We start from the raw sequence: 23257 nt of genomic DNA, 5'->3' as shown, positions 1-23257 counted from the left end.
TGGAGGGATTTGGGAGGATTTGGGGGGGATTTGGGGGTTTCTGTGCCGTTCAGGGCGGGATTTTGAGGTCATTTTGGGATTTTTTGGCGTTCCTGTGCAGTTCAGGGAGGGATTTTGGCCTCATTTCAGGCCGATTTTTGCCCTCATTTTGGGCCAATTCCAGCCTCATTTTGGGCTCATTTTGGGCTCATTTCGGGCTCATTTCGGGCCGATTTTTGCCCTCATTTTGGGCCATTTCCAGCCTCATTTCAGGCCGATTTTTGCCCTCATTTTGGGCCATTTCCAGCCTCATTTCGGGCTCATTTCGGGCTCATTTTGGGCCAATTCCGGCCTCATTTCGGGCTCATTTTGGCCTCATTTTGGGCCAATTTTTCCCCTCATTTTGGACCAATTCCGGCCTCATTTTGGCCTCATTTTGGCCTCATTTTGGGCCGATTTTTGCCCTCATTTTGGGCCAATTCCGGCCTCATTTCGGGTTTATTTTGGGCTCATTTCGGGCCGATTTTTGCCCTCATTTCGGGCTCATTTTGCCCTCATTTCGGGCCACTTCCAGCCTCATTTCGGGCTCATTTTGAGCTCATTTTGGGCCACTTCCAGCCTCATTTTGGGCTCATTTTGGGCTCATTTCGGGCCGATTTTTCCCCTCTTTTTGGGCTCATTTTGGGCTCATTTCGGGCCGATTTTTGCCCTCATTTTGGGCTCATTTTGGCCTCATTTCGGGCTCATTTCGGGCTCATTTTGGCCTCATTTTGGCCTCATTTCGGGCTCATTTCCGGCTCATTTCGGGGCCGTTCCTGCCCCTTTTTTTTTGGGCTTCACTCGCCCCCCCCTCTCCCCCCTTTAGGTTGGGCCGGGGGCTTCCGGCTGCCCCTGGGGGAGCTGCGGGGGCTCCGCCGGGGCCCCCCCGCTCTGCGCCGCCCCTTCCTGGTGCTGCTGCCGCGGGGGGGGCCCTGCCCGCCCCCCCTGCACCTCCCCCGGGGGGCGCTGCGCCGCCTCCTGCGCCTCTTGGGGTCCCGCCTGCGCCCGTGAGTGCGGCCCCAAAACCCGCGGGGACCCCCCCCCTCAAAATTCGACGGGACGTCCCCCCCTAAAATTGTCGGGATCCCCCGGAAATCCCCCCTAAAATGACCCAAAATCGCCCCAAAAAGTCGCCTAAAATGACCCAGAATCCCCCAAAAAACTCCCCTAAAATAGCCCAAAATCCCCCCTAAAATGACCCAAAATCGCCCCAAAAACTCCCCTAAAATGACCCAATATCACTCCTAAAACTCCCCTAAAATAGCCCAAAATCGCCCCAAAAACTCCCCTAAAATGACCCAATATCACTCCTAAAACTCCCCTAAAATGACCCAAAATCGCCCCAAAAATTCGCCTAAAATGACCCAAAATCGCCCCAAAAATTCGCCTAAAATGACCCAAAGTCCCCCCAAAAATTCGCCTAAAATGACCCAAAATCCCCCAAAAAACTCCCCTAAAATAGCCCAAAATCCCCCCTAAAATGACCCAAAATCGCCCCAAAAACTCCCCTAAAATGACCCAATATCACTCCTAAAACTCCCCTAAAATGACCCAAAATCGCCCCAAAAAGTCGCCTAAAATGACCCAAAATCCCCCAAAAAACTCCCCTAAAATGACCCAATATCACTCCTAAAACTCCCCTAAAATGACCCAAAATCCCCCCAAAAATTCGCCTAAAATGACCCAAAAACTCCCCTAAAATGACCCAAAATCCCCCTAAAATGACCCAAAATCGCCCCAAAAACTCGCCTAAAATGACCCAAAATCCCCCAAAAACTCCCCTAAAATGATCCAATATCACTCCTAAAACTCCCCTAAAATGACCCAGAATCCCCCCTAAAATGACCCAAAATCGCCCCAAAAACTCGCCTAAAATGACCCAAAATCCCCCAAAAACTCCCCTAAAATGACCCAAAATCGCCCCAAAAACTCGCCTAAAATGACCCAATATCACTCCTAAAACTCCCCTAAAATAACCCAAAATCCCCCCTAAAATGACCCAAAATTCCCCCAAAAACTCCCCTAAAATGACCCAAAATTCCCCCAAAAACTCCCCTAAAATGACCCAATATCACTCCTAAAACTCCCCTAAAATGACCCAAAATCCCACCTAAAATGACCCAAAATCGCCCCAAAAACTCCCCTAAGATGACCCAAAATTCCCCCAAAAATTCCCCTAAAATGACCCAATATCACTCCTAAAACTCCCCTAAAATGGCCCAAAATCCCCCAAAAACTCGCCTAAAATGACCCAATATCACTCCTAAAACTCCTCTAAAATGACCCAAAACCCTCCCAAAAATGACCCAAAATCCCCCCTAAAACTCCCCCAAATCCCCCCTAAACTCGCCTAAAATGACTCAATATCACTCCTGAAACTCCCCTAAAATGACCCAAAAACTCCTCTAAAACGACCCAAAATTCCCCCAAAAACTCCCCTAAAATGACCCAAAGTTCCCCCAAAAACTCGCCTAAAATGATCCAATATCACTCCTAAAACTCCCCTAAAATGACCCAAAATCGCCCCAAAAAGTCGCCTAAAATGGCCCAAAATCGCCCCAAAAACTCGCCTAAAATGATCCAAAATCCCCCAAAAATTGGCCTAAAATGATCCAATATTACTCCTAAAACTCCCCTAAAATGACCCAAAATCCCACCTAAAATGACCCAAAATCGCCCCAAAAATTGGCCTAAAATGACCCAAAATCCCCCCAAAAACTCGCCTAAAATGACACAATATTACTTCTAAAACTCCCCTAAAATAGCCCAAAAACTCCCCTAAAATGACCCAAAATAGCCCCAAAAATTCACCTAAAATGACCCAAAAACTCCCCTAAAATGACCGAAAATCCCCCCTAAAATGACCCAAAATCCCCCCAAAAATTCGCCTAAAATGACCCAAAATCCCCCCTAAAACACCCCAAAAACTCCCCTAAAATAACCCAAAATCCCCCCAAAATGACCCCAAATCCCTCCTAAAATGACCCAAAAACTCCCCCAAAATGACCCAAAATCTTCCCTAAAACTCCCCTAAAATGACCCAAAATCCCCCCCAGGCGACCCCTCCCCAAAAATCCTCAGGACCCCCCCCCCCAAAATCCTCGGGGACCTCCCCAAAATCCCCCCTAAAACACCCCAAATCCGCCCCTCCCCCCCCATCCGAGACCCCTCCCCAAATCCGCCCCTCCCCCCCCATCCGAGACCCCTCCCCAAATCCGCCCCTCCCCCCCCCAGGAGCCCCCAGGACCCCTCCCCAAATCCGCCCCTCCCCCCCCCCAATCCGAGACCCCTCCCCAAATCCGCCCCTCCCCCCCATCCGAGACCCCTCCCCAAATCCGCCCCTCCCCCCCCCAGGAGCCCCCAGGACCCCTCCCCAAATCCGCCCCTCCCCCCAGGAGCCCCCAGGACCCCTCCCCAAATCCGCCCCTCCCCCCCCCAATCCGAGACCCCTCCCCAAATCCGCCCCTCCCCCCCCCAGGAGCCCCCAGGACCCCTCCCCAAATCCGCCCCTCCCCCCCCCAGGAGCCCCCAGGACCCCTCCCCAAATCCGCCCCTCCCCCCCCCCAATCCGAGACCCCTCCCCAAATCCGCCCCTCCCCCCCAATCCGAGACCCCTCCCCAAATCCGCCCCTCCCCCCCCCAGGAGCCCCCAGGACCCCTCCCCAAATCCGCCCCTCCCCCCCCAGGAGCCCCCAGGACCCCTCCCCAAATCCGCCCCTCCCCCCTAATCTGAGACCCCTCCCCAAATCCGCCCCTCCCCCCCCCAGGAGCCCCCAGGACCCCTCCCCAAATCCGCCCCTCCCCCCCCAGGAGCCCCCAGGACCCCTCCCCAAATCCGCCCCTCCCCCCTAATCTGAGACCCCTCCCCAAATCCGCCCCTCCCCCCCCCAGGAGCCCCCAGGACCCCTCCCCAAATCCGCCCCTCCCCCCCCCAGGAGCCCCCAGGACCCCTCCCCAAATCCGCCCCTCCCCCCCCCAGGAGTCCCCGGGACCCCTCCCCAAATCCGCCCCTCCCCCCAGGAGCCCCCAGGACCCCTCCCCAACTCCGCCCCTCCCCCCCCAGGAGCCCCCAGGACCCCTCCCCAAATCCGCCCCTCCCCCCCCCAGGAGCCCCCAGGACCCCCGGCTGTTGCTTTTGGCGACCCCCGAGGACCCCCCCGAGCCCCCTCCCCCACCCGGGCTCGTCACCGTGAGCGACCCCCGGATTTGGGGGGGGGGGGGGGGTCCCGGGGGGGGGTTGGGTCCCTTTTGGGGGGTCCCGGGGGGGTTTTGGGTTGGGGGAGGGTCCCGGGGGGGTCCCATGGGGGGTCCCAGGGGAGGTTCGGGTCCCTTTTGGGGGGTCCCGGGGGGGTTTGGGGGGTCCCTGGGGGGATTGGGTCCTTTTTGGGGGGGTTTGGGGGGTCCCGGGGGGGGGTCGGGTCCCTTTTGGGGGGTCCCTGTGGGGTTTTGGGTGGGGGGGGGGGGGTCATTTTTGGGGGGTCCGTGTGGGGTTTTGGGTGGGGGGGGGTCATTTTTGGGGGGTCCCTGTGGGGTTTTGGGTGGGGGGGGGGGTCATTTTTGGGGGGTCCCTGTGGGGTTAGGTCCCTTTTGGGGGGGGGTCCCTGACCCCCCCCGTTGCCCCTCCCCCCCCCAGCGGCTCCTGCAGGGTCCCTACGCCGCCACCGTGGGGGGGCTCAGCCGCCTTTTGGGGGGGCCCCGCGGGACCCCCGGGCGGGGGGAGCCGGACCCCGAGCCCGAACCCCCCTTCGAGGTCATCGCCTGCGTGAGTGGGGGGTCCTGGGGGGGCTTGGGGGGGATTTTGGGGGGATTTTGGGGGATTTGGGGGGGTTTTGGGTGGGGCTGGGGGGGACCAGGGGGGTTTGGGAGGATTTTGGGGGGGGGTTGGGGGGGTTTGGGGGAGTTTTGGGGGGTTTTGGGGGGGGTTGAGGGGTTTGGGGGAGTTTGGGGAGGATTTGGGGGGGGTTGGGGGGGGTTTTGGGTGGGTTTGGGGGGTTTTTGGGGGTGTTTGGGAGGATTTGGGGGATTTTGGGGGGGGGTTGGGGGGATTTGGGGGGGGTTGGGGGGGTTTGGGGGAGTTTGGGGAGGATTTGGGGGGGGTTGGGGGGGATTTGGGGAGTTTGGGGTGGGTTTATGGGGATTTTGGGGGGGTTTTGGGGGGTTTTGGGGGGTTTTGGGGGTTTGGGGTGGTTTGGGGAGGATTTGGGGGGGTTTTGGGGGGATTTTGGGGGGGGTTGGGGGGTTTTGGGGGGATTTGGGGTGGTTTTGGGGGATTTTGGGTGGGGCTGGGGGGGACCAGGGGGGTTTGGGAAGATTTTTGGGGGGGTTGGGGGGGTTTGGGGGAGTTTTGGGGGGGCTTGGAGGGGGGTTGGGGGATTTTAGGGGGGTTTTGGGGGGATTTCGGGGGGTTTGGGAGGGTTTTGGGGAGATTTGGGGGATTTTGGCGGGGCTTGGGGGGATCTGGGGGGAATTTGGGGCGGTTGTGGGGGGATTTTGGGTGGGGTTGGGGGGATTTTGGGGGAATTTGGGAGGATTTTGGGGGGATTTGGGGGCGTTTGGGGGATTTTGGGGGAATTTGGGGGGGTTTGGGGTGGGTTTGGGGGAGTTTTGGGGGGATTTTGGGTGGATTTTGGGGGGTTTCAGGGGGATTTTGGTTGGGGTTGGCATTTTGGGGGGATTTGGGGGATTTTGGGGGGGATTTTGGGGGATTTGGGGGGGAAATTGGGGGATTTTGGGTGAGGTTTTGGGGTATTTTGGGGGGTTGGGGGGATCTGTGGGGGTTTTGGGGGGAAATTGGGAGGATTTGGGGGGATTTTGGGAGGCTTGGAGGGATTTTGGGGGGGTTTTGGGGGATTTGGGGGGACTTGGGGGGTTTGGGGGGTTTTGGGGGGAAATTTGGGGGCGTTTTGGGCGATTTTTGGGGACTCGGGGGTTTGGGAGGATTTTGGGGGGTTTTGGGTCACTTTGAGGTCACTCTGGGGTCACTTTTGAGGTCACTTCGGGGCCATTTTGGGGTCACTTTTGGGGTCACTTTGGGGTCATTTTGGGGTCACTTTTGGGGTCACTTTGAGGTCACTCTGGTGTCACTTTTGGGGTCACGTCGGGGTCACTTTGAGGTCACTTTTGGGGTCACGTCGGGGTCACTTCGGGGTCACTCTGGGGTCACTTTGGGGTCACTTCGGGGCCATTTTGGGGTCACTTTTGGGGTCACTTTGGGGTCATTTTGGGGTCACTTTTGGGGTCACTTTGAGGTCACTCTGGTGTCACTTTTGGGGTCACTTTGGGGTCACTCTGGGGTCACTTTGGGGTCACTTTGGGGCCATTTTGGGGTCACTTCGGGGCCATTTTGGGGCGTTTTCGGGGCCACCTTAAATCGGGGGGGCGTGGCCTCGGTGGGCGTGGCCTCGGTGGGCGTGGCCTAACTCGCCCCTCCCCCTCCCCCCCCTTTTCCCAGGTGTCCCTGGGGCCCCGCCCCTCCCCCCCCCGGGGGCCGCCGGTGAGCAGCGCCGAGTGGGGGCGGGGCCACGACGCCGAGGGGCGGAGCCTGGAGCCGGAAGTGCTGAGGGGGCGGATCTTCCGCGGGGTGAGGGGCGGGGCCTCGCGGTGGGCGTGGCCACGGGGGTGGGCGTGGCCATTTGGGGGTGGGCGGGGCTAATGGGCTGGTCAGGATGGGGGTGGGTGTGGCCATTTGGGGGGCGGGGCTACTGGGTTGGTAATGAGGGGTGGGCGTGGCCCTTTGGGGGTGGGCGGGGCTAATGGGGCTGATAATGGGTGGGCGTGGCCACTGGAGTTGATAATGAGGTGTGGGCGTGGCCATTTGGGGGGCGGGGCTACTGGGTTGGTAATGAGGGGTGGGTGTGGCCATTTGGGGGGCGGGGCTAATGGGGTTGATAATGAGGGGTGGGCGTGGCCACAGGGGTGGGTGGGGCTAATGGGCTGGTAATGAGGGGTGGGCGTGGCCATAATGGCAGATAAGGGGGTGGGCGTGGCCATTCGGGGGTGGGCGGGGCTAATGGGCTGGTAATGAGGGGTGGGCGTGGCCATGAGGGTTTGATAGTGGGGTGGGCGTGGTGACGGGGGTGGGCGGGGCTATTGGGTTGATAATGAGGTGTGGGCGTGGCCATGACTGATAAGAGCATGGTGGGCGTGGCCAGGGGTTGGGCGTGGCCACTGGGTTGATAACGAGCTGTGGGCGTGGCCAGGGGGCTGATAAGGGCAGGGTGGGCGTGGCCAGGGGTTGGGCGTGGCCACTGGGCTGATAACGAGCTGTGGGCGTGGCCATTGGGTTGATAACGAGCTGTGGGCGTGGCCATACCTGATAAGACCCTGGTGGGCGTGGCCAGAGGGGGGGTGGGCGTGGCCACTGGGCTGATATTGAGCTGTGGGCGTGGCCATTGTGATTGATAACGAGCCGTGGGCGTGGCCATGACTGATAAGAGCATGGTGGGCGTGGCCACAGGTGGGGGCATGGCCATGTGGGTTGATAACGAGCTGTGGGCGTGGCCACTGGGCTGATAACGAGCTGTGGGCGTGGCCATTGGGTTGATAACAAGCTGTGGGCGTGGCCATGCCTGATAAGAGCATGGTGGGCGTGGCCAGGGGTTGGGCGTGGCCACTGGGCTGATAACGAGCTGTGGGCGTGGCCACGGGGCTGATAAGAGCATGGTGGGCGTGGCCAGGGGTTGGGCGTGGCCACTGGGCTGATAATGAGGTGTGGGCATGGCCACGGGGTTGATAACGAGCTGTGGGCGTGGCCATTGTGATTGATAACGAGCTGTGGGCGTGGCCACTGGGGTTGTTAATGAGCTGTGGGCGTGGCCATGACTGATAAGAGCTTGGTGGGCGTGGCCAGGGGTTGGGCGTGGCCACTGGGCTGATAACGAGCTGTGGGCGTGGCCACGGGGTTGATAACGACCTGTGGGCGTGGCCATACCTGATAAGAGCAGGGTGGGCGTGGCCATGCCTGATAAGAGCAGGGTGGGTGTGGCCAGTGGGCTGATAACGAGCTGTGGGCGTGGCCATGACTGATAAGAGCAGGGTGGGCGTGGCCAGGGGTTGGGCGTGGCCACTGGGCTGATAACGAGCTGTGGGCGTGGCCATTGTGATTGATAACGAGCCGTGGGCGTGGCCATACCTGATAAGAGCATGGTGGGCGTGGCCACGGGTGTGGGCGTGGCCACTGGTCTGATAACGAGCTGTGGGCGTGGCCATGCCTGATAAGAGCAGGGTGGGCGTGGCCACAGGGTTGATAACGAGCTGTGGGCGTGGCCATGCCTGATAAGAGCATGGTGGGCGTGGCCAGGGGTTGGGCGTGGCCACTGGGCTGATAACGAGCTGTGGGCGTGGCCATTGGGTTGATAACGAGCTGTGGGCGTGGCCATTGGGTTGATAACGAGCTGTGGGCGTGGCCATGCCTGATAAGAGCATGGTGGGCGTGGCCATTGGGTTGATAACGAGCTGTGGGCGTGGCCATTGGGTTGATAACGAGCTGTGGGCGTGGCTATACCTGATAAGCCCCTGCTGGGCGTGGCCAAAGGGGGGTGGGCGTGGCTTTGCGCGCTGATCCCGCCCTGTGGGCGTGGCTTAGCCCTGTGGGCGTGGCCCGGGCTGCATAATGAGGGGGCGTGGCCACGGTGGGCGTGTCCTGAGGTGGCCCCGCCCCCAGGGGCTGAGCCCCGAGGTTCGGGCCCGGGGCTGGCGCCGCCTCCTGGGGCTGCAGCGCTGGGGGGACCCCGAGAGCCCCCCGGGCACCGAGCGGCAGCGGAGGTCAGCGGGGGGGGGAGGGTTTGGGGTGCCAGGGTTGCCAGGGGGGGTTTGGGGTGCCAGGGGAGGGTTTGGGGGTGCCAGGGGAGGTTTTGGGGTGGTTTTGGGGTGGTTTTGGGGGGCCAGGGGAGGGTTTGGGGTGGTTTTGGGGTGCCAGAGGAGGGTTTGGGGTGGTTTTGGGGTGGTTTTGGGGTGCCAAGGGGTCGTTTTGGGGTGCCAGGGGAGGTTTTGGGGTGGTTTTGGGGTGCTAGGGGAGGTTTTGGGGTGGGTTTGGGGTGGTTTTGGGGCAACAGGGGAGGGTTTGGGGTCATTTTTGCAGTGCCAGGGGGTGATTTTGGGGCACCAATGGTGATTTTGGGGCACCACGGGGTGGTTTTGGGGTGGTTTTGGGGTGCCAGGGGAGGGTTTGGGGTGGTTTTGGGGTGCCAGGGGAGGGTTTGGGGTGGTTTTGGGGTGCCAGGGGTGGGTTTGGGGTGGTTTTGGGGTGCCCGGGGAGGGTTTGGGGTGGTTTTGGGGAGGGTTTGGGGTGTTTTTGGGGTGGGTTTGGGGTGCCAGGGGTGGTTTTGGGGTGCCAGGGGAGGGTTTGGGGTGGGTTTGGGGTGCCAGGGGTGGTTTTGGGGTGCCAGGGGTGGTTTTGGGGCACCACGGCGTGGTTTTGGGGTGGTTTTGGGGTGCCAGAGGAGGGTTTAGGGTGGTTTTGGGGTGCCAGAGGAGGGTTTGGGGTGGTTTTGGGGTGCCAGGGGAGGTTTTGGAGTGGGTTTGGGGTGGTTTTGGGGTGCCAGGGGTGGTTTTGGGGTGGCTTTGGGGTGCCCGGGGAGGGTTTGGGGTGGTTTTGGAGTGGTTTTGGGGGGCCAGGGGAGGGTTTGGGGTGGTTTTGGGGTGCCAGGGGTGGGTTTGGGGTGCCAGGGGAGAGTTTGGGGCACCACGGGGTGGTTTTGGGGTGCCAGGGGTGGGTTTGGGGTGGTTTTGGGGTGGTTTGGGGTGCCAGGGGTGGTTTTGGGGTGCCAGGGGAGAGTTTGGGGTGGTTTTAGGGTGCCAGGGGTGGGTTTGGGGTGGTTTTGGGGTGGTTTGGGGGGGCCAGGGGAGGGTTTGGGGTGGGTTTGGGGTGCCCGGGGAGGGTTTGGGGTGGTTTTGGGGTGGTTTGGGGTGCCAGGGGAGGGTTTGGGGTGCCAGGGGAGGGTTTGGGGTGGTTTTGGGTGCCAGAGGAGGGTTTGGGGTGCCAGGGGAGGGTTTGGGGTGCCAGGGGAGGGTTTGGGGTGGTTTTGGGGTGGTTTTGGGGTGCCAGGGAAGGGTTTGGGGTGGTTTTGGGTGCCAGGGGTGGGTTTGGGGTGGTTTTGGGGTGCCAGGGGTGGGTTTGGGGTTGTTTTGGGGTGCCAGGGGAGGTTTTGGGGTGGGTTTGGGGTGGGTTTGGGGTGCCAGGGGAGGGTTTGGGGTGTCAGGGGAGGTTTTGGGGCACCAGGGGAGGGTTTGGGGTCATTTTTGGGGCACCACGGGGTGGTTTTGGGGTGCCAGGGGAGGGTTTGGGGTGGGTTTGGGGTGGTTTTGGGGTGCTAGGGGAGGGTTTGGGGTGTCGGGGGGGGGGTTGGGGTGGTTTTGGGGTGGGTTTGGGGTGGTTTTGGGGTGCCAGGGGGGGGTTTGGGGTGCCAGGGGTGGTTTTGGGGTGCTAGGGGAGGGTTTGGGGTGGTTTGGGGGTGCCAGGGGTGGGTTTGGGGTGGTTTGGGGGGGCCAGGGGAGGGTTTGGGGTGGGTTTGGGGTGCCCGGGGAGGGTTTGGGGTGGTTTTAGGGTGGTTTTGGGGTGGTTTTGGGGTGCCAAGGGGTCGTTTTGGGGTGCCAGGGGAGGGTTTGGGGTGGTTTTGGGGTGCCCGGAGAGGGTTTGGGGTGCCAGGGAAGGGTTTGGGGTGGTTTTGGGTGCCAGGGGAGGGTTTGGGGTGGGTTTGGGGTGCCCGGGGAGGGTTTGGGGTGCCAGGGAAGGGTTTGGGGTGGTTTTGGGTGCCAGGGGAGGGTTTGGGGTGCCAGGGGAGGGTTTGGGGTGGTTTTGGGGTGGTTGGGGGGGGCCAGGGGAGGGTTTGGGGTGGTTTTGGGGTGCCAGTGGTGGTTTTGGGGTGCCTGGGGAGGGTTTGGGGTGGTTTTGGGGCACCAGGGGGTGGTTTTGGGGTGCCAGGGGTTGATTTTGGGGTACTTTTGGGGGGTTTTGGGGGTGCGCAGGGACGATTATTTCCGGATGAAGCTCCAGTGGCGCTCGCTGAGCCCGGGGCAGCTGCGGAGGAACAGCGCCCTGAGGGGGTACCGGGAACGGCTGGGTGAGACCCCAAAAGGGACCCCAAAATTACCCCAAAGGGACCCCAAAAGTGACTCCAAAATGACCCAAAACTGACCCCAAACTGACCCAAAAATGACCCCAAACTGACCCCAAAAGGGACCCCAAAAGTGACCCCTGAGGGGGTACCGGGAACGGCTGGGTGAGACCCCAAAAGGGACCCCAAAATTACCCCAAAGGGACCCCAAAAATGACCCCAGAGTGACCCCAAAGGGATCCCAAAAGTGACTCCAAAATGACCCAAAAACTGACTCCAAAATGACCCCGAAGTGACCCCAAAATTGACCCCAAACTGACCCCAAAACAGACCCAAAACTGACCCCAAACTGCCCCCAGAGTGACCCCAAAATGACCCCAAAGGGACCCCAAATGTGACTCCAAAATGACCCAAAAACTGACTCCAAAATGACCCCAGAGTGACCCCAAAAGGGACCCCAAAATGACCCCAAAATGACCCCAGAGTGACCCCAAAAATGACCCCAAAAGGGACCCCAAAAGTGACCCCTGAGGGGGGTACCGGGAACGGCTGGGTGAGACCCCAAAAGGGACCCCAAAATTACCCCAAAGGGACCCCAAAAATGACCCCAGAGTGACCCCAAAGGGATCCCAAAAGTGACTCCAAAATGACCCCGAAGTGACCCCAAAATTGACCCCAAACTGACCCCAAAACAGACCCAAAACTGACCCCAAACTGCCCCCAGAGTGACCCCAAAATGACCCCAAAGGGACCCCAAATGTGACTCCAAAATGACCCAAAAACTGACTCCAAAATGACCCCAGAGTGACCCCAAAAGGGACCCCAAAATGACCCCAAAATGACCCCAGAGTGACCCCAAAAATGACCCCAAAAGGGACCCCAAAATGACCCCTGAGGGGGTACCGGGAACGGCTGGGTGAGACCCCAAAAGGGACCCCAAAATTACCCCAAAGGGACCCCAAAAATGACCCCAGAGTGACCCCAAAGGGACCCCAAAAGTGACTCCAAAATGACCCCAAAGCGACCCAAAAATGACCCCAAAAATGACCCAACCCCAGAGTGACCCTAAACTGACCCCAAAGGGACCCCGAAGTGACCCCAAAATTGACCCCAAACTGATCCCAGAGTGACCCAAAACTGACCCCAAAAGGGACCCCAAAATGACCCCAAAGGGATCCCAAAAGTGACTCCAAAATGACCCAAAAACTGACTCCAAAATGACCCCAGAGTGACCCCAAAAGGGACCCCAAAAGGGACCCCAAACTGACCCAAAAATGACCCCAAAAGGGACCCCAAAAATGACCCCAGAGTGACCCCAAACTGCCCCCAGAGGGACCCCAAAATGATTCCAAGGTGACCCCAGAGTGACCCTAAAATGACCCAAAAACTGACCCCAAACTGACCCCAAATGCCCCAAAACTGACCCCAAATGCCCCCAAACTGCCCTAAAGTGCCCCAAACTGCCCCAAAACTGACCCCAAATGACCCCAAACGCCCCCAAACTGACCCCAAATATCCCTAAACTGGCCCCAAATGCCCCAAACTGACCCCAAATGCCCCAAACTGACCCCAAAAATGCCCCAAACTGACCCCAAACTGACCCCAAATGCCCCCAAATGTCCCCAAATAACCCCAAATGACCCCAAACTGACCCCAACTGCCCCAAATGCCCCAAAATGTCCCCAAACTGACCCCAAAACTGACCCCAAATGATCCCAAACTGCCCCAAACTGACCCCAAATAACCCCAAACGCCCCAAACTGATCCCAAATGCCCCAAACTGACCCCAAATGCCTCAAACTGACCCCAAATGCCCCCAAATGACCCCAAACGCCCCAAAACTGACCCCAAACTGCCCCAAACTGACCCCAAATGACCCCAAACGCCCCAAAACTGACCCCAAACTGCCCCAAACTGACCCCAAAGTGACGCAAAATTCCCCCAAACTGACCCCAAACTGACCCCAAATGCCCCCAAATGTCCCCAAATAACCCCAAATGACCCCAAACTGACCCCAACTGCCCCAAATGCCCCAAAATGTCCCCAAACTGACCCCAAAACTGACCCCAAATGACCCCAAACTGCCCCAAACTGACCCCAAATGCCCCAAACTGACCCCAAATGTCCCCAAATGACCCCAAACGCCCCAAAACTGACCCCAAACTGATCCCAAACTGATCCCAAATGCCCCAAAACTGACCCCAAAATGCCCCAAACTGACCCCAAACACCCCCAAACTGACCCCAAATGCCCCAAACTGACCCCAAACTGACCCCAAACGCCCCCAAACTGACCCCAAATATCCCCAAACTGACCCGAAATGCCCCAGACTGACCCCAAATGTCCCCAAATGACCCCAAACGCCCCAAAACTGACCCGAAACTGCCCCAAACTGACCCCACAGGGACCCCAAACTGACCCCAAATGCCCCAAAATGTCCCCAAATGACCCCAAATGCCCCAAATGATCCCAAACTGCCCCAAACTGACCCCAAATAACCCCAAACGCCCCAAACTGACCCCAAATGCCCCAAACTGACCCCAAATGCCCCAAACTGACCCGAAATGCCCCAAACTGACCCCAAATGTCCCCAAATGACCCCAAACGCCCCAAAACTGACCCGAAACTGCCCCAAACTGACCCCAAACTGATCCCAAATGCCCCAAACTGACCCCAAAAATGCCCCAAACTGACCCCAAACTGACCCCAAATGCCCCCAAATGTCCCCAAATAACCCCAAATGACCCCAAACTGACCCCCAACTGCCCCAAATGCCCCAAAATGTCCCCAAACTGACCCCAAAACTGACCCCAAATGACCCCAAACTGCCCCAAACTGACCCCAAATAACCCCAAACGCCCCAAACTGACCCCAAATGCCCCAAACTGACCCCAAATAACCCCAAACGCCCCAAACTGACCCCAAATGCCCCAAACTGACCCCAAACTGCCCCAAACTGACCCCAAACTGATCCCAAATGCCCCAAAACTGACCCCAAACTGACCCCAAATGCCCCATAATGACCCCAAAAATGCCCCAAAGTGACCCAAAACGCCCCCAAAACTGACCCCAAATGCCCCATAATGACCCCAAAAATGCCCCAAAGTGACCCAAAACGCCCCCAAATGCCCCAAAACTGACCCCAAATGCCCAAAAAAGCCCCAAATTGACCCAAAACGCCCCCAAAATTGACCCCAAATGCCCCAAAACTGACCCCAAACTGCCCCAAACTGACCCCAAATGACCCCAAACTGACCCCAAACTGACCCCAAATGCCCCAAACTGACCCCAAAAATGCCCCAAAAAGCCCCAAATTGACCCCAAAATTCCCCCCTCAGAGCGGGACCTGGCCCGGGCCCCGCCCTCGGTGCCGCCGGCGCTGCTGCGCGACGTCCTCATGACCTTCTGCATGTTCCACTTCGACCTCGGTGCGGGTTTGGGGGGATTTTGGGGTTTTGGGGGGGTTTTGGGGGTTTTTGGGATTTTTTGGGATTTTTTTGGGATTTTTTGGGGATTTTTTGGGGATTTTTTGGGGATTTTTTGGGGGGTTTTTTGGGGTTTTTAGGGGCATTTTAGGGGGATTTTGGGGCATTTTAGGGGGGTGTTTAGGGGGGATTTGAGGGGATTTTAGGGGGGATTTGGGGATTTTTTGGGATTTTTTGGTTTTGGGGATTTTTTGGGATTTTTTGGGATTTTTTTGGGAATTTTTTGGGATTTTTTGCGGGATCTTAGGGGGGATTTTCGGGGGGATTTTGGGGGGGCGCGACGTCCTCATGACCTTCTGCATGTTCCACTTCGACCTCGGTGCGGGTTTGGGGGGATTTTGGGGGGTTTTGGGGTTTTGGGGGGTTTGGGGATTTTTTGGGATTTTTTTGGGATTTTTTGGGATTTTTTTGGGATTTTTTGGGGGGTTTTTTGGGGTTTTTAGGGGCATTTGAGGGGGATTTTGGGGCATTTTAGGGGGGTGTTTAGGGGGGATTTGGGGATTTTTTGGGATTTTTTGGTTTTGGGGATTTTTTGGGATTTTTGGGATTTTTTGGGAATTTTTTGGGATTTTTTTGGGGATTTTTTGGGGGATCTTAGGGGGGATTTTCGGGGGGATTTTGGGGGGGCGTGACATCCTCATGACCTTCTGCATGTTCCACTTCGACCTCGGTGCGGGTTTGGGGGGATTTTGGGGGGTTTTGGGGGTTTTGGAGGTTTTTGGGATTTTTTGGGATTTTTTGGGGATTTTTTGGGGGGTTTTTAGGGGGTTTTAGGGGCATTTTAGGGGGATTTTGGGGCATTTTAGGGGGGTGTTTAGGGGGGATTTGAGGGGATTTTAGGGGGGATTTAGGGGGATTTTGGGCGGGATTTGGGGATTTTTTGGGATTTTGGGGGTTTTGGGGGTTTTTTGGGGTTTTGGGGATTTTTTGGGAATTTTTTGGGATTTTTTTGGGGATTTTTTGGGGGATCTTAGGGGGGATTTTCGGGGGGATTTTGGGGGGGGCGCGACATCCTCATGACCTTCTGCATGTTCCACTTCGACCTCGGTGCGGGTTTGGGGGGATTTTGGGGTTTTTTGGGGGTTTTGGGGGTTTTTGGGATTTTTTGGGATTTTTTGGGGATTTTTTGGGGATTTTTTGGGGGGTTTTTTGGGGTTTTTAGGGGCATTTTAGGGGGATTTTAGGGGCATTTTAGGGGGGTGTTTAGGGGGGATTTGAGGGGATTTTAGGGGGGATTTTGGGGGATTTTGGGCGGGATTTGGGGATTTTTTGGTTTTTTAGGGTTTTAGGGGTTTGGGGGATTTTTGGGGATTTTTTTGGGATTTTTTTGGGATTTTTCGGGGGATCTTAGGGGGGATTTTCGGGGGGATTTTGGGGGGGCGCGACATCCTCATGACCTTCTGCATGTTCCACTTCGACCTCGGTGCGGGTTTGGGGGGATTTTGGGGGGTTTTGGGGTTTTTTGGGGTTTTGGGGATTTTTTGGGATTTTTTTGGGATTTTTTGGGATTTTTTGGGGAATTTTTGGGGTTTTTAGGGGCATTTTAGGGGGATTTTGGGGCATTTTAGGGGGGTGTTTAGGGGGGATTTGAGGGGATTTTAGGGGGGATTTGGGGGGATTTTGGGCGGGATTTGGGGATTTTTTGGTTTTTTAGGGTTTTGGGGGTTTGGGGGATTTTTGGGGATTTTTTTGGGAATTTTTTGGGATTTTTCGGGGGATCTTAGGGGGGATTTTCGGGGGGATTTTGGGGGGAGCGCGACGTCCTCATGACCTTCTGCATGTTCCACTTCGACCTCGGTGCGGGTTTGGGGGGATTTTGGGGGATTTTGGGGGTTTTGGGGGTTTTTGGGATTTTTTGGGAATTTTTTGGGATTTTTTGGGGATTTTTGGGGGGGTTTTTTGGGGTTTTTAGGGGCATTTTAGGGGGATTTTGGGGCATTTTAGGGGGGCGTTTAGGGGGGATTTGAGGGGATTTTAGGGGGGATTTGGGGATTTTTTGGGATTTTGGGGGTTTTGGGGGTTTTTTGGGGGTTTTTGGGATTTTTTGGGAATTTTTTGGGATTTTTTGGGGATTTTTTGGGGGGTTTTTAGGGGCATTTTAGGGGGATTTTGGGGCATTTTAGGGGGGTGTTTAGGGGGGGTTTGAGGGGATTTTAGGGGGGATTTGGGGATTTTTTGGGATTTGGGGGATTTTTGGGGATTTTTTGGGGGTTTTTGGGGATGTTTGGGGGTTTTGGGGGGGATTTTAGGGGGATTTTGAGGCATTTTAGGGGTTTTTAGGAGGGATTTTTGGGGGAAATTTGGGATTTGGGGGGATTTGGGGGCGATTTGGGGGATTTTGGGGAATTTTGGGAGAATTTGGGGGAAATTTGGGGGGATTTGGGGTTGATTTTGGGGTGGTTTTGGGGTGGTTTTTAGGGTCTCCCCGGATTTTGGGGTGGTTTTTGGGGTCCCCCCTCACTCAGACCGATTTTGGGGTGGTTTTGGGGTGGATTTTGGGTCGGTTCTGGGGGTGTTTTTGGGGTGTTTTGAGGTGTTTTTGGGGGGTTTTTGGGGTCTCCTCGGATTTTGGGGTGGATTTTGGGGTCCCCCCTCACTCAGACCGATTTTGGGGTTGATTTTGGGGTTGATTTTGGGGTGTTTATGGGGTGAATTTTGGGCTGGGTTTTGGGGTGGTTTTTGGGGTCTCCCCTCACTCAGACCGATTTTGGGGTTGATTTTGGGGTGTTTTTGGGGTGGATTTTGGCGTCGGTTCTGGGGGTGTTTTTGAGGTGTTTTTGGGGTGCTTTTGAGGTGTTTTTGGGGTGTTTTTGGGGTCTCCTCGGATTTTGGGGTGGATTTTGGGGTCCCCCCTCAGACCGATTTTGGGGTGGATTTTGGGGTGGTTTTGGGGTGGTTTTGAGGTGGTTTTGGGGTGGTTTTGGGGGTGTTTTTGGGGTTCCCCCTCAGGCCGATTTTGGGGTTGATTTTGGGGTTTTTTGGGGTGTTTTTGGGGTGTTTTTGAGGTGTTTTGGGGCTGGGTTTTGGGGGTGGTTTTTGGGGTCTCCCCAGATTTTGGGGTGGTTTTTGGGGTCCCCCCTCACTCAGACCGATTTTGGGGTGGATTTTGGGGTGGATTTTGGGGTCGGTTCTGGGGGTGTTTTTGAGGTGTTTTGGGGGTGTTTTTGGGGTGTTTTTGAGGTGTTTTTGGGGTGGTTTTGAGGTGTTTTTGGGGTGTTTTTTGGGGTCTCCTCGGATTTTGGGGTGGATTTTGGGGTCTCCACTCACTCAGACCGGTTTTGGGGTTGATTTTGGGGTGGTTTTGGGGTGGATTTTGGGGTCGGTTCTGGGGGTGTTTTTGGGGTGTTTTGAGGTGTTTCTGGGGTGTTTCTGGGGTGGTTTTTGGGGTCTCCCCAGATTTTGGGGTGGTTTTTGGGGTCTCCCCTCACTCAGACCGATTTTGGGGTGGATTTTGGGGTGGATTTTGGGGTCGGTTTTGGGGGTGTTTTTTGAGGTGTTTTGGGGTTGTTTTTGGGGTGGTTTTTGGGGTGTTTTGAAGTGTTTCTGGGGTGTTTTTTGGGGTCTCCTCGGATTTTGGGGTGGTTTTTGGGGTCTCCCCTCACTCAGACCGATTTTGGGGTGGATTTTGGGGTGGATTTTGGGGTCGGTTCTGGGGGTGTTTTTGAGGTGGTTTTTGGGGTGTTTTTGAGGTGTTTTGAGGTGTTTTTGGGGTGTTTTTGAGGTGTTTTTGGGGTGGTTTTTGGGGTCTCTCCGGATTTTGGGGTGGATTTTGGGGTCCCCCCTCACTCAGACCGATTTTGGGGTTGATTTTGGGGTGGTTTTTGGGGTCGGTTCTGGGGGTGTTTTTGGGGTGTTTTTGAGGTGTTTTGAGGTGTTTTTGGGGTGTTTTTGGGGTCTCTCCGGATTTTGGGGTGGATTTTGGGGTCCCCCCTCAGACCGATTTTGGGGTTGATTTTGGGGTGTTTTTGGGGGTGTTTTTGGGGTGTTTTGAGGTGCTTCTGGGGTGTTTCTGGGGTCTCCCCGGATTTTGGGGTGGTTTTTGGGGTCTCCCCTCACTCAGACCGATTTTGGGGTTGATTTTGGGGTGGTTTTGGGGTGGATTTTGGGGTGTTTTGAGGTGTTTTTGAGGTGTTTCTGGGGTGGGTTTTTGGGGTCTCCCCGGATTTTGGGGTGGATTTTGGGGTCCCCCCTCACTCAGACCGATTTTGGGGTGTTTTTGGGGTGTTTTTGGGGTGGTTTTTGGGGTGTTTTGAGGTGTTTCTGGGGTGTTTTTTGGGGTCTCTCCGGATTTTGGGGTGGTTTTTGGGGTCTCCCCTCACTCAGGCCGATTTTGGGGTTGATTTTGGGGTGGATTTTGGGGTCGGTTCTGGGGGTGTTTTTGAGGTGTTTTGGGGGTGTTTCTGGGGTGTTTTGAGGTGTTTTTGGGGTGGTTTTTGGGGTCTCCTCGGATTTTGGGGTGGTTTTTGGGGTCCCCCCTCACTCAGACCGATTTTGGGGTTGATTTTGGGGTCGGTTCTGGGGGTGTTTTTGAGGTGTTTTGGGGTTGTTTTTGGGGTGTTTTTGGGGTGGTTTTTGGGGTCTCCCCGGATTTTGGGGTGGTTTTTGGGGTCTCCCCTCACTCAGACCGATTTTGGGGTTGATTTTGGGGTGGATTTTGGGGTCGGTTCTGGGGGTGTTTTTGAGGTGTTTTGGGGGTGTTTTTGGGGTGTTTTTGAGGTGTTTTTGGGGTGGTTTTGAGGTGTTTTTGGGGTGGTTTTGAGGTGTTTTTGGGGTGTTTTTTGTGGTCTCCCCGGATTTTGGGGTGGTTTTTGGGGTCCCCCCTCAGACCGATTTTGGGGTTGATTTTGGGGTGGTTTTGGGGTGGATTTTGGGGTCGGTTCTGGGGGTGTTTTTGAGGTGGTTTTTGGGGTGTTTTTGAGGTGTTTTGAGGTGTTTTTGGGGTGGGTTTTTGGGGTCTCTCCGGATTTTGGGGTGGATTTTGGGGTCTCCCCTCACTCAGACCGATTTTGGGGTGGATTTTGGGGTGGTTTTGGGGTGGATTTTGGGTCGGTTCTGGGGGTGTTTTTGAGGTGTTTTTGAGGTGTTTTTGGGGTGTTTTTTGGGGTCTCCTCGGATTTTGGGGTGGATTTTGGGGTCTCCCCTCACTCAGACCGATTTTGGGGTTGATTTTGGGGTGTTTTTGGGGCGTTTTTGGGGTCGCAGGCTACGTGCGGGGCATGAGCGAGCTGCTGGCCCCGCTGGCCACCGTCAGCCCCGACGAGGTGGAGGCGTTTTGGGGCTTCTGCAGCGTCATGGAGATGGTGGTGAGGGGGGGGGGGGACCCCAAAATTTGGGGAGGGGGGGACCCCAAAATGTGGGGAGGGAACCCCAAAATGTGGGAGGGAACCCCAAAATTTGGGAGGGAACCCCAAAATGTGGGAGGGAACGCCAAAATTTGGGGGGAGAGCCAAATTTGGGGAGGAACCCCGAAAATTGGGGAGGGAACCCCAAAATGTGGGAGGGAACCCCAAAATTTGGGAGGGAACGCCAAAATTTGGGGGAAGAGCCAAATTTGGGGAGGAACCCCGAAAATGGGGGAGGGGAGGCCAAAATTTGGGGTTGGGTGGGACCCCAAATTTGGGATGGGGGGACCCCAAAATGGGGGGGGGGGAACCCCAAAATTTGGGGACTGGGGCCCCGAAATTGGGGGAGGGGGAGCCCTGAAATTTGGGGGGAGAACCCCAAAATGTGGGGAGGGGGGGGCCAAAATTTGGGGAGGGGGGGACCCCAAAATTTGGGGAGGGGGGACCCCAAAATGTGAGGGGGGGACCCCAAAATTTGGGGAGTGGGGCCCCGAAATTTGGGGGGTGAGGGGCCCGAAATTGGGGGAGAGGGGGCCAAAATTTGGGGAGGGAGAGGCCCAAAATTGGGGGGGGGGGGGCCCCGGAATTGGGGGAGGGGGGCCCAAAATTTGGGGGGGGGGGCAAAATTTGAGGGGTGGGGCCCCGAAATTTGGGGGTGGAGGGCCCCGAAATTGGGGGGAGGGGGGACCCCAAAATTGGGGAGGGGGGGCCCTGAAATTTGGGGGAGGGGAGGCAAAAATTTGGGAGCAGGGACCCTGAAATTTGGGGTGGGGACCCCAAAATTTGGGGAGGGGGGACCCCGAAATTTGGAGGTGGGACCCTGAAATTTGGGGGAGGAACCCCAAAAATTGGGGGCGGGGACCCCAACTTTGGGGAGGGGGAGGGACCCCAAAATGTGGGGAGGGAACCCCAAAATTTGGGGGAGGGGGGCCCAAAATGTGGGGGAGGGGGGGGGCCAAAATTTCGGGGGAGAGGACCCCGAAATTTGGGGGGGGGGGACCCCAAAAATAGGGGGAGGGGGGGCCCCAAATTTGGGATGGGGGGGACCCCAAAATGGGGGGGTGGAACCCCAAAATTTGGGGACTGGGGCCCCGAAATTGGGGGCGGGGGGGGCCCGAAACTGGGGGAGGGGTTTTTTGGGGGGGATTTTGGGGTTTTTTGGGTTTTTTTGGGGGGGGATTTTGGGTTTTTCTGGGTTTTTTTTGGGGGGGGGAATTTGGGTTTTTCTGGAGTTTTTTTGGGAGTTTTTTTGGGGGGATTTTGGGGTTTTTTGGGGTTTTTTTGAGGGGTGATTTTAGGTTTTTCTGGGGTGGTTTTGGTTTTTTTTGGGGGGGTTTTCGGGTTTCTTTGGGGTTTTTTTGGGAGTTTTTTTGTGGGGGATTTTGGGTTTTTTTTGGTTTTTTTGGGGGGGGGATTTTGGGTTTTTCTGGGGGGGTTTTGGGGTTTTTTTGGGAGGGGATTTTGGGTTTTTTCTGGGGTTTTTCTGGTTTTTTTGGGTGGTTTTTTGGGGGGGATTTTGGGTTTTTTCTGGGGGGGTTTTGGGGTTTTTTTGGGGGGGGATTTTGGGGTCATTTTGGGTTTTTTTGGGGAGGGGATTTTGGGGTATTTTCTGGGTTTTTTTGGGGGGGATTTTGGGTTTTTCTGGGGTTTTTTTGGGGGGGATTTTGGGTTTTTCTGGGTTTTTTTGGGGGGGATTTTGGGTTTTTTTCTGGTTGTTTTGGCTTTTTTTTTAACCCCTTCCCCACCCCCTCGCAGGGGTCGAATTTCGGGCCGGGCCCGGAGGGGCTGAGGAGGCAACTGGGCCAACTGGGGCAACTGGTGCGGGTGGTGAACCCCGGCGGGAGCGAGCTGCTGGGTGGGTACCCCAAAAACCGGGGGGGGGACCCCGAAAAAGGGGGAAAGGGGGAAAAAAAAAAGGGGAAAATTCCGAAAAAAAAAGGGGAAAATCCCGAAAAAAAAAAGGGGAAAATTCCGAAAAAAAAGGAAATGGTAAAAAAAAATGGGAAATTCCGAAAAAAAGGGGAAATCCCTAAAAAGGGGAAAATCCGGAAAAAAAAAAGGGAAATGGCAAAAAAAAAAAAGGGGGGAAATTCCGAAAAAAAAGGGGGAAAATTCTGAAAAAGGGGGAAATCCCAAAAAAAAAGGGAAATGGCAAAAAAAAAAAGAGGGGAAATTCCGAAAAAAAAAGGGAAAATGGTAAAAAAAGGGAAATGGCAAAAAAGGGGGAAATTCCGAAAAAAAGGGGGAAAATTCCAAAGAAAAAAGGGGAAATGGCAAAAAAAAAAAGGGGGGAAATTCCGAAAAAAAAGGGGGAAAATTCCAAAAAAAGGGGAAATCCCAAAAAAAAGGGAAATGGCAAAAAAAAAGGGGGAAAATCCCCCCAAAAAAGGGGAAATCCTAAAAAAAAGGGGGAAAATCCCGAAGAAAAAAAGGGAAATGGCAAAAAAAAAGGGAAAATCCCCCCCAAAAAAGAGGAAAATCCCAAAAAAAGGGGAAATGGCAAAAAAAAAAAAGGGGGAAATTCCGAAAAAAAGGAGGAAAATCCCAAAAAAGGGGGAAATCCCGAAAAAAAAAAAGGGGGAAATTCCGAAAAAAAGGAGGAAAATCCCGAAAAAAGGGGAAATCCCGAAAAAAAGGGAAATGGCAAAAAAAAAAAGAGGGGGGAAAATCCCACCCAAAAAAGGGGAAATCCTAAAAAAAAGGGGAAATCCCGAAAAAAAGGGAAATGGCAAAAAAAAAGGGAAAATCCCCCCCAAAAAAAGAGGAAAATCCCAAAAAAAAAAAGGGAAATGGCAAAAAAAAAAAGGGGGGAAATTCCGAAAAAAAAGGGGGAAAATTCCAAAAAAAGGGGAAATCCCAAAAAAAAAGGGAAATGGCAAAAAAAAGGGGGAAAATCCCCCCAAAAAAGGGGAAATCCTAAAAAAAAAGGGGGAAAATCCCGAAGAAAAAAAGGGAAATGGCAAAAAAAATTGGGAAAATTCCGAAAAAAAAGGGGGAAAAATCCCGAAAAAAGGGGAAATGGCAAAAAAAAGGGAAATGGCAAAAAAAAGGGGAAAATCCTCCCAAAAAAAGAGGAAAATCCCAAAAAAAGGGGAAATGGCAAAAAAAAAGGGGGGAAATTCCAAAAAAAGGGGAAATGGCAAAAAAAAAAAAAAAGGGGGAAATTCCGAAAAAAAGGAGGAAAATCCCGAAAAAAGGGGAAATCCCCAAAAAAAGGGAAAATGGTAAAAAAAAAAGGGAAATGGTAAAAAAAAGCGAGAAATCCTGAAAAAAAGGGGATATCCCAAAAAAGGGAAAAATCCCAAAAAAAGAAGGGAAATGGCAAAAAAAAAGAAGGGGGGAAATTCCGAAAAAAAGG

The 23257-nt window shown here is 55.3% G+C and overlaps 1 protein-coding gene across 1 annotated transcript in view; it reads left to right on the top strand.

Moving 5' to 3' along the window:
• Nucleotides 1-23257, top strand: part of LOC138100977 (TBC1 domain family member 17-like) — a gene marked incomplete at its 3' end in the record, with an annotated part of 31640 nt that overhangs the window by 2377 nt on the left and 6006 nt on the right. Inside the window, exons 3-11 of the mRNA XM_068998824.1 lie at nucleotides 845-1025; nucleotides 4126-4207; nucleotides 4652-4780; nucleotides 6470-6598; nucleotides 8681-8772; nucleotides 10984-11078; nucleotides 14411-14500; nucleotides 19760-19860; nucleotides 21655-21754. Of these exons, the coding sequence (XP_068854925.1) occupies nucleotides 845-1025; nucleotides 4126-4207; nucleotides 4652-4780; nucleotides 6470-6598; nucleotides 8681-8772; nucleotides 10984-11078; nucleotides 14411-14500; nucleotides 19760-19860; nucleotides 21655-21754 (999 nt within the window). The remainder of the gene's footprint in view (nucleotides 1-844; nucleotides 1026-4125; nucleotides 4208-4651; nucleotides 4781-6469; nucleotides 6599-8680; nucleotides 8773-10983; nucleotides 11079-14410; nucleotides 14501-19759; nucleotides 19861-21654; nucleotides 21755-23257) is intronic.

This window comes from Aphelocoma coerulescens, unplaced genomic scaffold, assembly GCF_041296385.1.
Source record: "Aphelocoma coerulescens isolate FSJ_1873_10779 unplaced genomic scaffold, UR_Acoe_1.0 HiC_scaffold_180, whole genome shotgun sequence".
Taxonomy (NCBI): Eukaryota; Metazoa; Chordata; class Aves; order Passeriformes; family Corvidae; genus Aphelocoma; species Aphelocoma coerulescens.
The sequence above is the reverse complement of the archived record's forward strand: the minus strand, read 5'-3'. Positions and strand labels throughout refer to the sequence as shown.